Source organism: Hydra viridissima, unplaced genomic scaffold (assembly GCF_058129835.1).
Source record: "Hydra viridissima isolate aposymbiotic clone 2 unplaced genomic scaffold, HvirCarnegie_v1 scaffold_2, whole genome shotgun sequence".
NCBI lineage: Eukaryota > Metazoa > Cnidaria > Hydrozoa > Anthoathecata > Hydridae > Hydra > Hydra viridissima.
In genome coordinates, this window is record NW_028324301.1 from 7,822,391 (window position 1) to 7,835,000 (window position 12,610).

At 27.2% G+C, this 12,610-nt stretch overlaps 2 protein-coding genes across 5 annotated transcripts in view; both read left to right on the forward strand.

Moving 5' to 3' along the window:
* The first annotated feature begins 775 nt into the window (after nucleotides 1–775).
* LOC145190128 (activating signal cointegrator 1 complex subunit 2-like) lies at nucleotides 776–7,738 on the forward strand. Of its 4 annotated transcripts, XM_090077609.1 has the most exons (13): nucleotides 776–1,058; nucleotides 1,315–1,357; nucleotides 1,453–1,614; nucleotides 2,330–2,388; nucleotides 2,495–2,603; nucleotides 3,009–3,172; nucleotides 3,683–3,916; nucleotides 5,796–5,957; nucleotides 6,154–6,216; nucleotides 6,349–6,490; nucleotides 6,636–6,973; nucleotides 7,082–7,181; nucleotides 7,344–7,738. In XM_090077609.1, the coding sequence occupies exons 2-13, from the start codon at nucleotides 1,331–1,333 to the stop codon at nucleotides 7,620–7,622; spliced, it is 1,839 nt and encodes a 612-aa protein (XP_089933735.1). In that variant the 5' UTR covers nucleotides 776–1,058; nucleotides 1,315–1,330; the 3' UTR covers nucleotides 7,623–7,738. The 4 variants fall into 4 exon arrangements, 3 of the variants coding, with proteins under 3 accessions (XP_089933735.1, XP_079923034.2, XP_089933736.1); XR_016449563.1 differs by lacking the exon at nucleotides 776–1,058 and having other exon boundaries at nucleotides 1,164–1,357; nucleotides 6,315–6,490; XM_080066908.2 differs by lacking the exon at nucleotides 776–1,058 and having other exon boundaries at nucleotides 1,164–1,357.
* A 671-nt stretch (nucleotides 7,739–8,409) lies between these two features.
* LOC145184288 (vascular endothelial growth factor receptor 1-like) overlaps nucleotides 8,410–12,610 on the forward strand; it is a 20,937-nt gene continuing 16,736 nt past the window's right edge. The window contains exons 1-7 of the mRNA XM_090077607.1: nucleotides 8,410–8,504; nucleotides 9,052–9,132; nucleotides 9,280–9,603; nucleotides 9,763–10,098; nucleotides 10,587–10,871; nucleotides 11,175–11,359; nucleotides 11,553–11,688. Coding sequence (XP_089933733.1) covers nucleotides 9,072–9,132; nucleotides 9,280–9,603; nucleotides 9,763–10,098; nucleotides 10,587–10,871; nucleotides 11,175–11,359; nucleotides 11,553–11,688 — 1,327 coding nt within the window. The 5' untranslated portion in view covers nucleotides 8,410–8,504; nucleotides 9,052–9,071. The remainder of the gene's footprint in view (nucleotides 8,505–9,051; nucleotides 9,133–9,279; nucleotides 9,604–9,762; nucleotides 10,099–10,586; nucleotides 10,872–11,174; nucleotides 11,360–11,552; nucleotides 11,689–12,610) is intronic.

Sequence of the window (12,610 nt, forward strand, 5' to 3'; positions counted from 1 at the left end):
GGATTTTTATATACTTTTAAAGCTTTCATTCTATTCATCTAAGTTGTTAACCTTTTTTCAAAGGCTTACGCTAAGGGTTATCCTCATTAAACCTTTATTAGTAAGTTTCTTGGAAATATTTCTGTTGAAATGTTCATGATAGTTCTTCCCATCTTCGTAGAAAATGGGAATGTAATGTAGAAATTTTATTTTTCACTTTTTTCATTTTTTAAGTTTTTCAACTTAAAAAATGAAAAAAGAAATTATTAGTCACGCAATGTTAATCTTGTGTTAACAATCGAACAGAAATATCGATCCATAAAAGAACAAAAAAATCAGTCAAGTTAATTACAGAGTAGAAGTTTAATTGCCTTGCTTTGTTTCCAACAACCATGTTACTTCAATAACCTAAGAAAAATAATTTTTTGTTATTTCTTGTTATTTTCTTTTTTGTTTCTTTACTATCTATCCTTAAGAGATGATAATTCATTAAAGCGAACTTATTGACTGCATTTATACAACTTTGAAAATCAGGGAAAGTATCTCCTAACTTTAAATTTGCGGCCATTTTGAAAAAATAAGTATTTACAAATGATTTTGCCATGGAAATTTATTTAATTTCAGTTAAAAATTTAAACTGAAAAATTTTAACTTAAAATACGCACGTGTCACATGCCTAAAATAAGGTGATATGATTGGTGCACTGGTAATGGCAATTTTTGCCGGTTTATTACCAGTGTATATGCACTGGTAATAGCACTTTGCGTAATTTCAGGATGAGCGTCCGCCAAATAATAGCTTAGTCATGTGATCAAACCTAAGCATCGTGTAAAAATAGCAACAAATTCAACTTAAAATCTTTTTGTCTCTTTTCATACTTAATGAAAAAGCTAGCATATGATGTGAAATATGTGCAGACGAAAATATCTGAAAATCTTCAAAAACTTACATTTTCTGTGTTCCCTTGCACTCCTCAATTTATCTCCGTCTATTTTATTAAAATCGTCTTGAGTCCCTCAATAAATGACGTTGATACACAACGCTTCATAAAACATTCACTTTCATTTTCATTTTTTCAGGTAAAAATTGTCTCTAAATAGTTTGCCTGATGTAAATTTAAAAAAAATTGATGGATATTATATAAGAACTCTCTAAAAAATTACCAGGCTATATGTAACTAAATTTATTATAGATTTACTTATGAGATTACATATAAATTTATAAATGGTAACTATAAAGAATAATCCAGTTCATCTGTTGTGAATAAAAAGACTCGCTAACAATATTGTATAAAGATGTAAACTTATGGAAATAAATATTGAACTTGTATTGTAGAAATCATTTGGATATCATGTCGAAAGAATTAAAACTGAACTTCGTAAGCTTTCTTATTGTTAAAGTTATAGCTGCATATAAATCTTAGGTTACTTTTTTTGTTTAGGCTTATTTTACTGATAATATATTATCTCTTAGAATTCCTCTATTGACTCCAGGAACTTTATATCATTTTGTTTTCCATCAAATGCACAACTAGAAGACAAAGGAGAACTTAATGAATGGCTAGAACGAATGATGTTTTTGTCTGCAGACCTTGAATGGCTACTTTCAGTTACAACTGATAAATTTTGGAGTCAGGTCTGTTAATTTAAATTGAAAAATTTTTCTTTAAGTTCTTTCCCTTTGATTAAATACCACCAATGCATCAAGTGTTATGTTTCAGATCCCTGAATTAGCTTTCTAATTAGTATCTATTCCCTTTTTTAATAAGCAAACTTTTAAAAACTAATACTTTCCTAATCTTTTTTTATATACAAAAAAACTAATCTTTTTATAAAGACTAACTTCTTATACATAAATAAAATGGTAACAGTTTTACTTGACTTGATTAAGTTTATTGTTTACTAAATTTATAATTTATAGAAAACTTAATTCAGAGTTGCACTCATTAAAGAATTTAGGGAAAATCAGCATTTATGAAAAGTGATTCACAAGTCAAACTCCTTACAACATTGTTTAAATTTTTTTCATACAATCTTTGCTCTGTTACACTTTCAATAGTTGTTCTGGTATAATTTTATGTTAATCAAGTACAATAGTTAGGAAGAATTAGAAAATTTTAGCCTTTTTAAGTTTTTGAAAGCTCAGGGTTTTTTACCTTAAAAAATGATTGGCTACCCAATTTAATATAATCTTTTTTAATATAACTTCGAATTATAAAAGAGCAATAATTAATTATAAAAGAGCAATAATTAATTTTATACATTATTGTTCAATTTTTAACAAAATATAAAAAATAAAATGATTAAAAACTCCTAATTTACGGATTTAACAAGTTTTTGCTAAATAATAGATTCTGTTTGATCCTTCTTGGAAAAAGTGCTTTGATTCCTTTCTACAGTATGCACCAAGGTATTTTGCTTTTTTTTTTAATATATATATTTAAAAAACCTGACTTGCATCATTAAAAAAATGTTTATTACAAATATTTAAAATACACTCCTGTAATTATTTTTAGAAGCTATGATTTGCGGAATATTCCAGAGAATTGCAAGGCTTCACTTTCTAAAATCAGCAAATTGTTTTTGCTTGTAATTAAAAGAATGAGTATAATAAGTGATGAACCAGTGAGTTTTTTTTATAAAACTAGGCAGAGATAAACACTTTGTCTATCTGTCTGTGTGTGTGTGTATGTATGTATGTATTTATGTATGTATGTATGTATGTATGTATGTATGTATGTATGTATGTATGTATGTATGTATGTATGTATGTATGTATGTATGTATGTATGTATGTATGTATGTATGTTTTGAATTCTATCATTTAATTGTATTAAAGATTACTGGGATTTCTGCATTTCTAAGGAATTATTTTTAGTCTATGTAAGAAGTATTATTACATTTTGTAAGAGATCTGACAGGTTCAGAAATATTTTTGTAAAATAAATATATTCTCTGATTTTATCAGTTTCTCCAATAAGTTTACCTCAAGTATGCCTGATAATTCTTTTTACCTTTCTTTTATTTTAGAATGCAAAAATGAAAAGAGAAATGCACGGAGAAATAATCTATGAGAATTTTGTTTTTGATGCAGCAAAACTTCTTGACATATGTTGTATATACTATAGACCTGAAACCAATGTATTCAACTTTCTACAAGAAGCAGTAAAAAATGTGTTTCTTAGTCAACCAAAGTAAATTTTTATTGAAGTAAACATATAGATAAATGAAAAAAAAAATTAAAAGAAGCAATATACACATAGAAATAATGACTGGTTGTGTATATATATATATATATATATATATATATATATATATATATATATATATATATATATATATATATATATATATAAGGGTTTTTTTAATTTTATTTTATAAATTAATTTTTCTGAAGCTGCAAAAGTTGTACCCAACACTGCAGAATGAGGAATTGTTCTGATACAGCAACTATCCCTATGTCAAAAATCTACAAATAAGATTGTGATACTGTGATGAGCTCCTTCTAAAATTATAAGAACTACCCTGTAAATATATATGTATACATGCATGCATGCATGCATGCATGCATGCATACATACATACATACATACATACATACATACATACATACATACATACATACATACATACATACATACATACATAGGTTGACCTGATGTAAATAAATATATGTATTAAACCCTTTTATATGTTTTTAACAGATACTTTATTGACATCTCCAATGCAGTTGAATCCATGGTTATGGTTTTGCAAAATATGGAAGAAAGTTTATTAAAAAGAAAACTAATCCCTTGTTCTTCACTTAAACCAGTTCATGGTAGAGAAGCTCAAAATATGGTCTTGCTTTTATTTGACATGACAAAGACAGTGCATTCTTTTTTATCAGTATTTCAAGAATCATCAAAAGTATTTTTTAATTCTACCTTTTTGACAATGTAAGTCAAAAGTTCAATTTTTTAAACTTTTAATTTTTTCTCTTATCTCTTTTAAAAATTTGTTCAAAAATCTTATTTTAACTGAAAAGTTGTATAAGAATTAATTTTTCTGTTATTTATGTTTTGATAGTTATATACTGTAGTACTCAGAGAGATGAGACAGTATTTTTATAATTTTTTACTTTGTAGCTGAAATATTTATTTTTATGAATTGATGGAATGTTTATGTTTGGTTGTTATTAGTTCAAGTGATTTTAATTGCCTTCTTGATTTTTATTTGGTATTTGACAACATTTAAAAATAGTTAATAGAAATTGCACACATGATATAGCCATCACATGATATCACACATGATCACACACATGATTGCACACATGATAGCCCAACTGTATAAAAAAAGAAGTTATGTTATTGTTTCCACCTTCAAATAATAAATTAAATTGCACATTTTTTGGTGGCTTTTTACATTAAGAACAGCCTGAAAACATCATATCATCAAGTCCACAAGCTTAACAAGAGGTTGATGGGTATATTGTTCCAGGTTTTCTCATATTATACAAAAATTTATTTGATGATTTTCTTCCTTTAAATCTCAATCTAAATGGTCCATAAGATCTTTAATCTTGACTTTTTAGTCACTCCAAGACATTAATTTCCTTTCATTGGAATAATCTTTGGACAGATTTTGAAGAGTATTTTGGGTCATTGTTTTGCTAATAGATTAATCCGAGTCTAATTTTAAGCTCACTATATGAAAGTATAGTTTTGTCAATAATTCCTTATATATAACTTGATCAAGGTTACATATACACAACCAATACAATAAATTAGACCAATCATGTTGAACAAAATAGTTTGGAATTGCTTCACAATTAAAGCAGATGTAAACTATTTTGCTTCTGCAATTCCAATTCTATTCTTAACAATTGGAAATTAATGCTAGAAATTAAATCTTTAACTGAATTGGTGTTGAATATACTTTTTTTCATCAAGTCCCAACAGCACACACTTTGACTTATGACTCCAGAGAATTCTTATAAAAAAACAATGGTTTATTTGCAGGGTGCTTTCTAAACAGTTTTGGAATATGCAGAGATTTTTGCAGAAGTTTCACAGTTCTAATAATGATCCCATTTTCTCTCTTACTTGTAAAATGAGGCAGCACCTTAATTAACCGTACGATAAACTACTTTCTTGGAAATTTCAAATTAAGCTATGTATTACAAACTAAACATGTACTAACTAAATACAAACTTGCAAGCTCCACTTGATACTAAGATTAACCTCTTAAAACTTCTTCGAGTTCCTGTTTTTCCTTTTGGTGACACAGTTGCCTATTCTTCAGTTTGACAATTTATAGCTAAAACATTGTTATAAAACTATTTAATTCAATTAAAGAGTGTAAATGTTACTTAAATATATAAAAAAGCCAAATTAAATGTTTGCATCATTATAATCATAACAAGAAACAAAAACATAGTTATTATAATGAGCTTATCAAAAACAAAAAAGAAAAGGAAACTGAATTCTTAAATCAGACTCAAAGCATCCAAGTAATGCATTTAAATAGCATGTATAAAAGCAGTTTTAAATATCAGAATAGTGATGCACTCAGTTCAGGTACTGTTGTCTCATCATCAACTAATGATCGTTAGTTACTTCATTTAATCTTTACAAAAGTTTTGAACCACCACAATAAAATCTAAGAAAGCATTAAAAATCAACAAGCAGTATAAATAAATACATATCCTAAATGTTCCAGTATTTAATAGTAAGTTTTTAAAAAAGTGATCAAAAAGAGCTTATTATCTTTTTGACTGCTACTGTGGTTATGAATCGATACATTCCGTTTTCTAAACAATTTAATAGTAATTTTTAGGTTAATATCAGTTTGTGAAAATACCTTGCCGTCTCTTATGCAACTCATTGAAATTAGACTTGGAAAATACAAATATATAAGTACAAAAATCCTGCAGTCAACTGCTAAATTTGTACAGATGACAATAGAAAATGGATTTCTTCGGCAGAGCAAAGATAATTTGTAGGATATCATGTTTTACATTTTTTTAAGTTTTGCGCTTCATCTTTGTTATTTTATTATTTTTTAAAATTTTATGGTAATTCATTTTAATAGCATAAACTGTTAATTCAGGAAAATCAATTTAAATGTTAAAAGTTTTTTGTGTTGTCATTAAGTATTTAAAGTTCTCTTGTAAAAGTTATATTTTAAAATCTAGAAATGATGGGCAGTTGTTCTCTGAATATACTGCAATCATGGATTCAATGGCACAATGTCCTAGGTGCTTACCATTTTTCCATCTTTAGCTTTTCCTCTACTTTTGTTCTTACTTAAATTATTGTTCATTTCATCAGTTATTCTTTTCTTCATTTTTTACAGCTAAACTTGTATGCAATGTATTATATGAATTCAGGTTTCTTTCTATATATTGTGATTTGGGAACAATACAAAGGGAACTAGATACTGTGGCAAATTTTGACAACATAGATATTTCAAGTTTACAATATATTAAAGACATGGTGTGCTCATCAGCTCAAGAAAACTTAGGGAATATGGTAATTTTCATTCTTTTTACTTATGGCATTATCTTACAATTATGTTATTCTCCCTCTTTTTTTTTCTTTTTCTGCTTTTTTAAAAAATTTTAAATCTTTGTAATGAAAATTTTTTTAATTTTTAAAAGTTATTATCTTTCTTTAGGTATTTCGTCAATTGAAAGAAATCCTTCCTACGAAGAGTGATACTTATATAAATTCATGCATACAAACATGTGGCCCTGATGTAGGAGTTATAATGAATAATGTTATGGAAGGAAAAGTACCAAATTTGGAAGATGTAGCTAAGGAAGTAAAGGCTAAAAAGATAAACATCCCAAATAAAGAGATCTTAGAAGATAACAGGGATCATGTTGCATTGCTAAAAGCGACATTTCTTCAAGAGAACGATAACTATGATGATGAGTATGATGACACTTATGATGCACAAGATATAGCTGCTCGTGATTATGACGATTATGCAGATGAGCTTGTATATGGAAGGTGAATACTGTTAAGATTGGTTTATTAATTGGAGAAAGCGAATTGCTATAATGCTCATCTTTCATTATTTTAACATAATTTAAACATAAGTACGTTTTTCTCTTTTAGAAAGTTTACGATACCTGAGATACTCCGTCAAGCAGGAGATGTCTCCAGCGAAAGTAGCGGAGAAGAAGATGCCCAATTTTCTGAAAACACAATAAACAAGGTAAGATTCATTCAAATTGCACAATTTGTGTTATGTAAATTAGATAATCTTGTTTATAAAGATATTCACATAAATATAATAAAACTTGTTAATTAAAATATTCTAATTTTTTCGCAATTTTGTTTGTTTGTTTGTTAAAATACAAAATAATATATTTTAAAGGATGGAATATCTGCTGAAAATCCAGACAAACAAAGTGGTGTAAAAAATTTAAATAACCAAGACGAAAAAAGAGCGAGCGCAAACATCAGAGGCAAAAGAAGCGGTGGTAAAGAAAGTGAGAAAAACAGAGAGGAGCATAACTCTACCAGAATACCGGGCGGTAGAGAAAACGCTGCCAGAGGAACGTACAATAATCGAGGTCGTGGTCGCGGTGCAAATAAACGAAATCACAGAACAATGGCAGATAATAAACGATCGAAAGGAATGATGCCTTTTTAAATAAAATATTAAAAAATATTTAAAAAAAAACAAACAAACAAAACAAACAAAGTAAAAAAGTTACTAAAACTTTTTTTTATAGCGGGAAATTCATGCTAACCTCCAAAGGATAGAAATGAAATCGTTTTTTTTTTTAAGTTTCTTGAATTCGTAAAAAATTGAAATAAATTGAAAGTAGTATTTTAGGGAGAAACAAAATGCTCTTGATTCCCCTCTTTCAGAATTTGTTTGATGCTACTTACGTTCTTCCCTGCTGTAAATTTGTTAAAATCGAAAATCTCATTCTAATATTCCTATATTTATACTTAGTTTAAATGCCGTTTGTAAATAAAATGCCAAGTTTATGAATAATTTCTATAAATAAACTTACAAAAAACAAAACCTGTCCACTTTTAAAGACTTAACAGATCGGGAAAAAAAAATTTACTACGCATGTTCTCATGAAAAAATACATTGGTTTACGAATAAAGGAAAGTCACTGAGAAATCCTTTGGTTTTATTTATACTGAGCTAGCATAAAAAATTATTTTTCTCGAACGTAACAAAAGCATATATTTAAAGAAAAATGCAATGAAAATGCTTTTTTTTTTAAAAAAGAAATCTCAAACAGGTTTTTAGGCGTGTGTTATCAGTGTTATAAAGCAGCTTTATTAGGATTTTAGTGATCAACAATGCTTTTTAAAAAATCCATAAATGACCCGTTAGCTTGTTGAAATGTTAACTAGCTTCAGATTTTTTGATGAAAAAGTTGTATTAAATTAGTAAATGGGCGTTTTGTTTATATCCTAGGCTCTACATCCTTGATATTAACTTTGCTACTTAATTAAACGTTTGGTTACGTCTGGTGAGCGAAATACTTGAACCATTAAAGATTAGATTGAAGTTAAGTTTTTTTTATACCATTAGATGAGGAAACCTTGCAATAATAGTAGAAAATATAGGTATACCGATAGTCTGTGCATATTAATCATTTCAACAAATAAATTACGGTCGATGTAAGCTAATTTGCGGGAGAAAAAAATGTTTCTTTTAAGAGAGATTCATTTTTAAGTAAAGTAAGTAACCCAATACCCAACTACATGCAGCCTTAACTCGCTAGTTAGTTATGTGTTAAGTTTTATCATATGCACATTTAGGTAACTGGCTCGTAATATAATAGGCAACTAAAGTAGATAAAGGTTTACTTATTATTACATTAAAATATTTTAGTTACCATAATTGTAAATTGGCATGTTCATTTACTACTTTCACATAAAAGTTTGTTTTTGTAAAATTTCTTTTAAAAAATTATAATTTTTTAAAAGAAATTCTAATCAAAAGATTCAGATAGTTTTTTATTGTCTTAATAATCTAAAAAAACTCAGAACCACTAAGTAAAGAAGGTACTTTAAAACGTAGTTGACTTACATTATTTTCTTTTTAATATTAGGTTGCATAATCAAATATGAAATGTTAAAGATTCTTCTTTTGTTGTTTCACATTTCGTTAAGAGTAAAACTGTGCTCTGGTGGTAAGATTTTTTAAATAAAATATGCAGGTTTGAAAAAAAAAAAAAAAAATTAAGCTCTTAAATGGAATGTATATTGTATTCCATTTATACAAGTATAGCCTTATACTTTATGTTTATGTATGAAAAGTTAACATCTTTATGTTTTAGAAACTTTTAGTTTTTTGGCAAGAAAATGGATTTTCAACAACAATCCTGTTTTTCCACTAATTAAAACTATGTATGTAGATCAAGACCTAACAATATCTTGTGAAACAAATGACCCTGATGCTCAAGTTACTCTATATAGAAAGTCCTCATCAAACTCTCCAGCTGAACCTGCCTCAGATATTTTTAAAGATAGATTTAAAGTTGTTAATCAGTCATTTTATATTAGCAAGTTGTTGCCTGAAGATGGTGGAATCTTTATTTGTAAAGCCAAAAACAGCAACAGTGAAATTGAGCTGACATTAGGCAAATTGAATGTCTTACTTAGTATGTCAAAGTATATATAAATATTTTTCTTTGTGTTCAATTTATATAAAGTTTACCAAAAAAAACCTATTGCCTATTGAACAAGAAGATTTAGAATACTTTAAGAATTGAGTGTGTTAAAAGGACACTTTATATCATGAAAAAGTACTTTTTGTCTAGAATTTGTACCAATTGAACCAGAAATATTTCCCAAATTAGAAAGTGATACGATAGCAATAGAGTTTGGTGGAAACAAAAATATCACATGCAAAGCAGCTGGTGCTCGTGGAATTAGAGAATCATATTTAAACTGGTATAAAGAAAAACCAGATGGTACTCAATCCCTTGTTGACAAAAACAATGTCCTGCGGCTAGAGGAAAGAAATCCTCTATACATTGATGTTGAAATACTTATGTTCAGAAATTTTCAATTTGCTGATTTTGGCAAGTATGTTTGTGTTAGAAAAGAACCAACCAGCAATGCTACCTTTAAATTTGTAAATATTGTCCTTGAACGTAAGTGATCATATTTCTTTTTTTGTGTTACTTTTTAAATGTCTCGTTAATGATAAAGAATCAGAAACAACTTCTTAACAAATGATGCTGCAGTTATATGCTATGCATACATTTAAAATGTAAAATGTCTCTTTTATAAACAAATTGAAATGTAGAATTAGTAACCCATTAAAATATTGATCTTAATTTTTTTTTCATAACAGTGTCTATCTTTAAGATAAAATCTTAAATCTCAAATTTACATGCTCATCATTTTTTCTTAAAATATATTCAAATGTAATTTTATTAAATTGATATTAACATATATTTATATATCAATAAGTTTAGCAATTTATGCATAATATAATTTTTTTTATAAATTTTACACAGTGGAATAATACATCAACATTATTTTATAACATACAACATACCAGCCTGCCATGATGAATTTTTATTATGTGTTATGTATTAATTTTTATGTAGAATTTTTTTTATTTTTATTAATAAAGCTAGAGCACCTCCAACTATCACCTTCCCAGACTTAAATACAACATTTATTGAAGTGAATGCTGGTGAAAACAGTTTGCAAGTAACATGTGAGGTTAAAGGCTCACCGAAGCCTATGAAAAGATGGCAAAAAAATGGACAAGTGATTTTAACTTGTGATGATGATAGTTACTATTGTCATTTATATTTTGCTTCTATTGCTTACCCTCAGGATGTTGGAGAATACACATGTATTGCAGAGAATATAGTTGATAAGGCAAGCAAATCTGTTACTATTCAAGTACTTGGTGAGACCTTAATCTTAAATAAGAATATTAAAATTTTAATTAGAATATAAAATCTTAAATTTGAATATTAAAATTATTTAGAATCTTAAATAAGAATATCCGATGGAAATCTGATTTCTGTTATCTTTTATTGATGTTCACTTTTAATTTCTTACATTCATGTTTTTTATTTAGTTTTAGTTCAAATTTTGAATTTAAATGTTTTTTTAGGTACAAAATGTTTTTACTTTATGTATAACTTGAGAAATGTTTTGTTGTAATGCTTGTTGTAATGTTGTCGTGCTTGTAATGCTTGTTGTTTAGTTCCTATTGAAATAAAAAAGCCAGCCACACTAATTATTGCAAGTTTTAATGATGATAAAGACCTTCATTGTGAAATTCTGAAAGGCAATCCACTTCCAATCATTGAATGGCAGTTTCAACCAAACAATTGTGAAGTAAGCAGTGATTGTTTGCCTATGGAAGAAGATTGGATTGATATAATGGAGGTGATATAAATTTTCTGACTAATAGTCATGTGACATTTTTTTACATTTCCAAAAATTAACTTTTTTCTAAGTAATTGAACATGTTGCTTTTTAATTTGATGCATAATTATAGCTTATAAAAAAAGTTTAATCAAAAGTATTTTTAACAATACTAGCATAAAACATAATACTAAGAGAATTTTTTTTATTCTAGCAAGTTCCTGATAGAGCTACACCAACTAATTTCAGTTATGTAATCAGCAAAAAGTCAACAACAAGTATGTTTTATAGGTGTGTGGCTAAAAATACTGCTTCTACAGATAGTTACGAGATATCATTACTGAGGAATGGTAAAGTGATTTCCTTTTGTTTGCTGAATTTACTTTGATAATTATTATTTTTCATTATATTTTTAAGGATTTTTGATTCAATAAATAAAATTAATTAACAAAATAAATCTTTATGCTGATTCTTTATATATATATATATATATATATATATATATATATATATATATATATATATATATATATATATATATATATATATATATATATATATATATATATATATATATATATATATATATATATATATATATATATATATACATGCAGTACTGTGAATAAGTTTTAGCCCACCATAAGTTTATAATTATTTTTTATTTTATCATAAAAATATGAAGGACTTATGAAGTAAAAAAAAATCAGGTTTATAGGGACATATATTATAAACAAAAATATCTAGAAATATTTTGATAAAATATGATACAAAAAAAAAGAACAATTAATACTTCATATGTCCGCCTTTTGCATTGACCACAGAAGCGAATCTCCTGGGAATTGATTCATATAAATTTGTAATGAAATTTTGAGGAATATTGTCCCACTCTCTTTTTAATATTTGAAAACATTCTTTGACATTTTTGGGGTTATATTCAGCCTTTTTTTTATCCAAATAATCCTAAACATGTTCAATAATGTTCAAATCTGGATTTTGAGGAGGCCAGTTCATTACTTCGAGAACTCCCTCCTCACACATATCCTGTAAATATTTTTTGGCCACTCGGGAACAATCTTTGGGATTATTGTCTTGCTGTAGAATGAAATTATTACCAATTAGTCTCATTCCAGGTGGTATTGCATGATGTCTTGCAAATTTCTTTATACTGTTATGGTGGTATTGCAAATTTCTTTATACTGTTCTCCTGTCAGTTTGCCATCAATTCTGATTAAATCACCTACTCCAGATGATGAAATACAACCCCAAACT

Coding starts and splice junctions, on each gene's coding strand:
- LOC145190128 (XM_090077609.1), top strand. CDS start 1,331: ATGTCGAAAGAATTAAAACTGAACTTC. Junction 1,615..2,329: donor CTGATAAATTTTGGAGTCAG/GTCTGTTAATTT, acceptor GCTAAATAATAG/ATTCTGTTTGATCCTTCTTG. Junction 5,958..6,153: donor CGGCAGAGCAAAGATAATTT/GTAGGATATCAT, acceptor TTTAAAATCTAG/AAATGATGGGCAGTTGTTCT.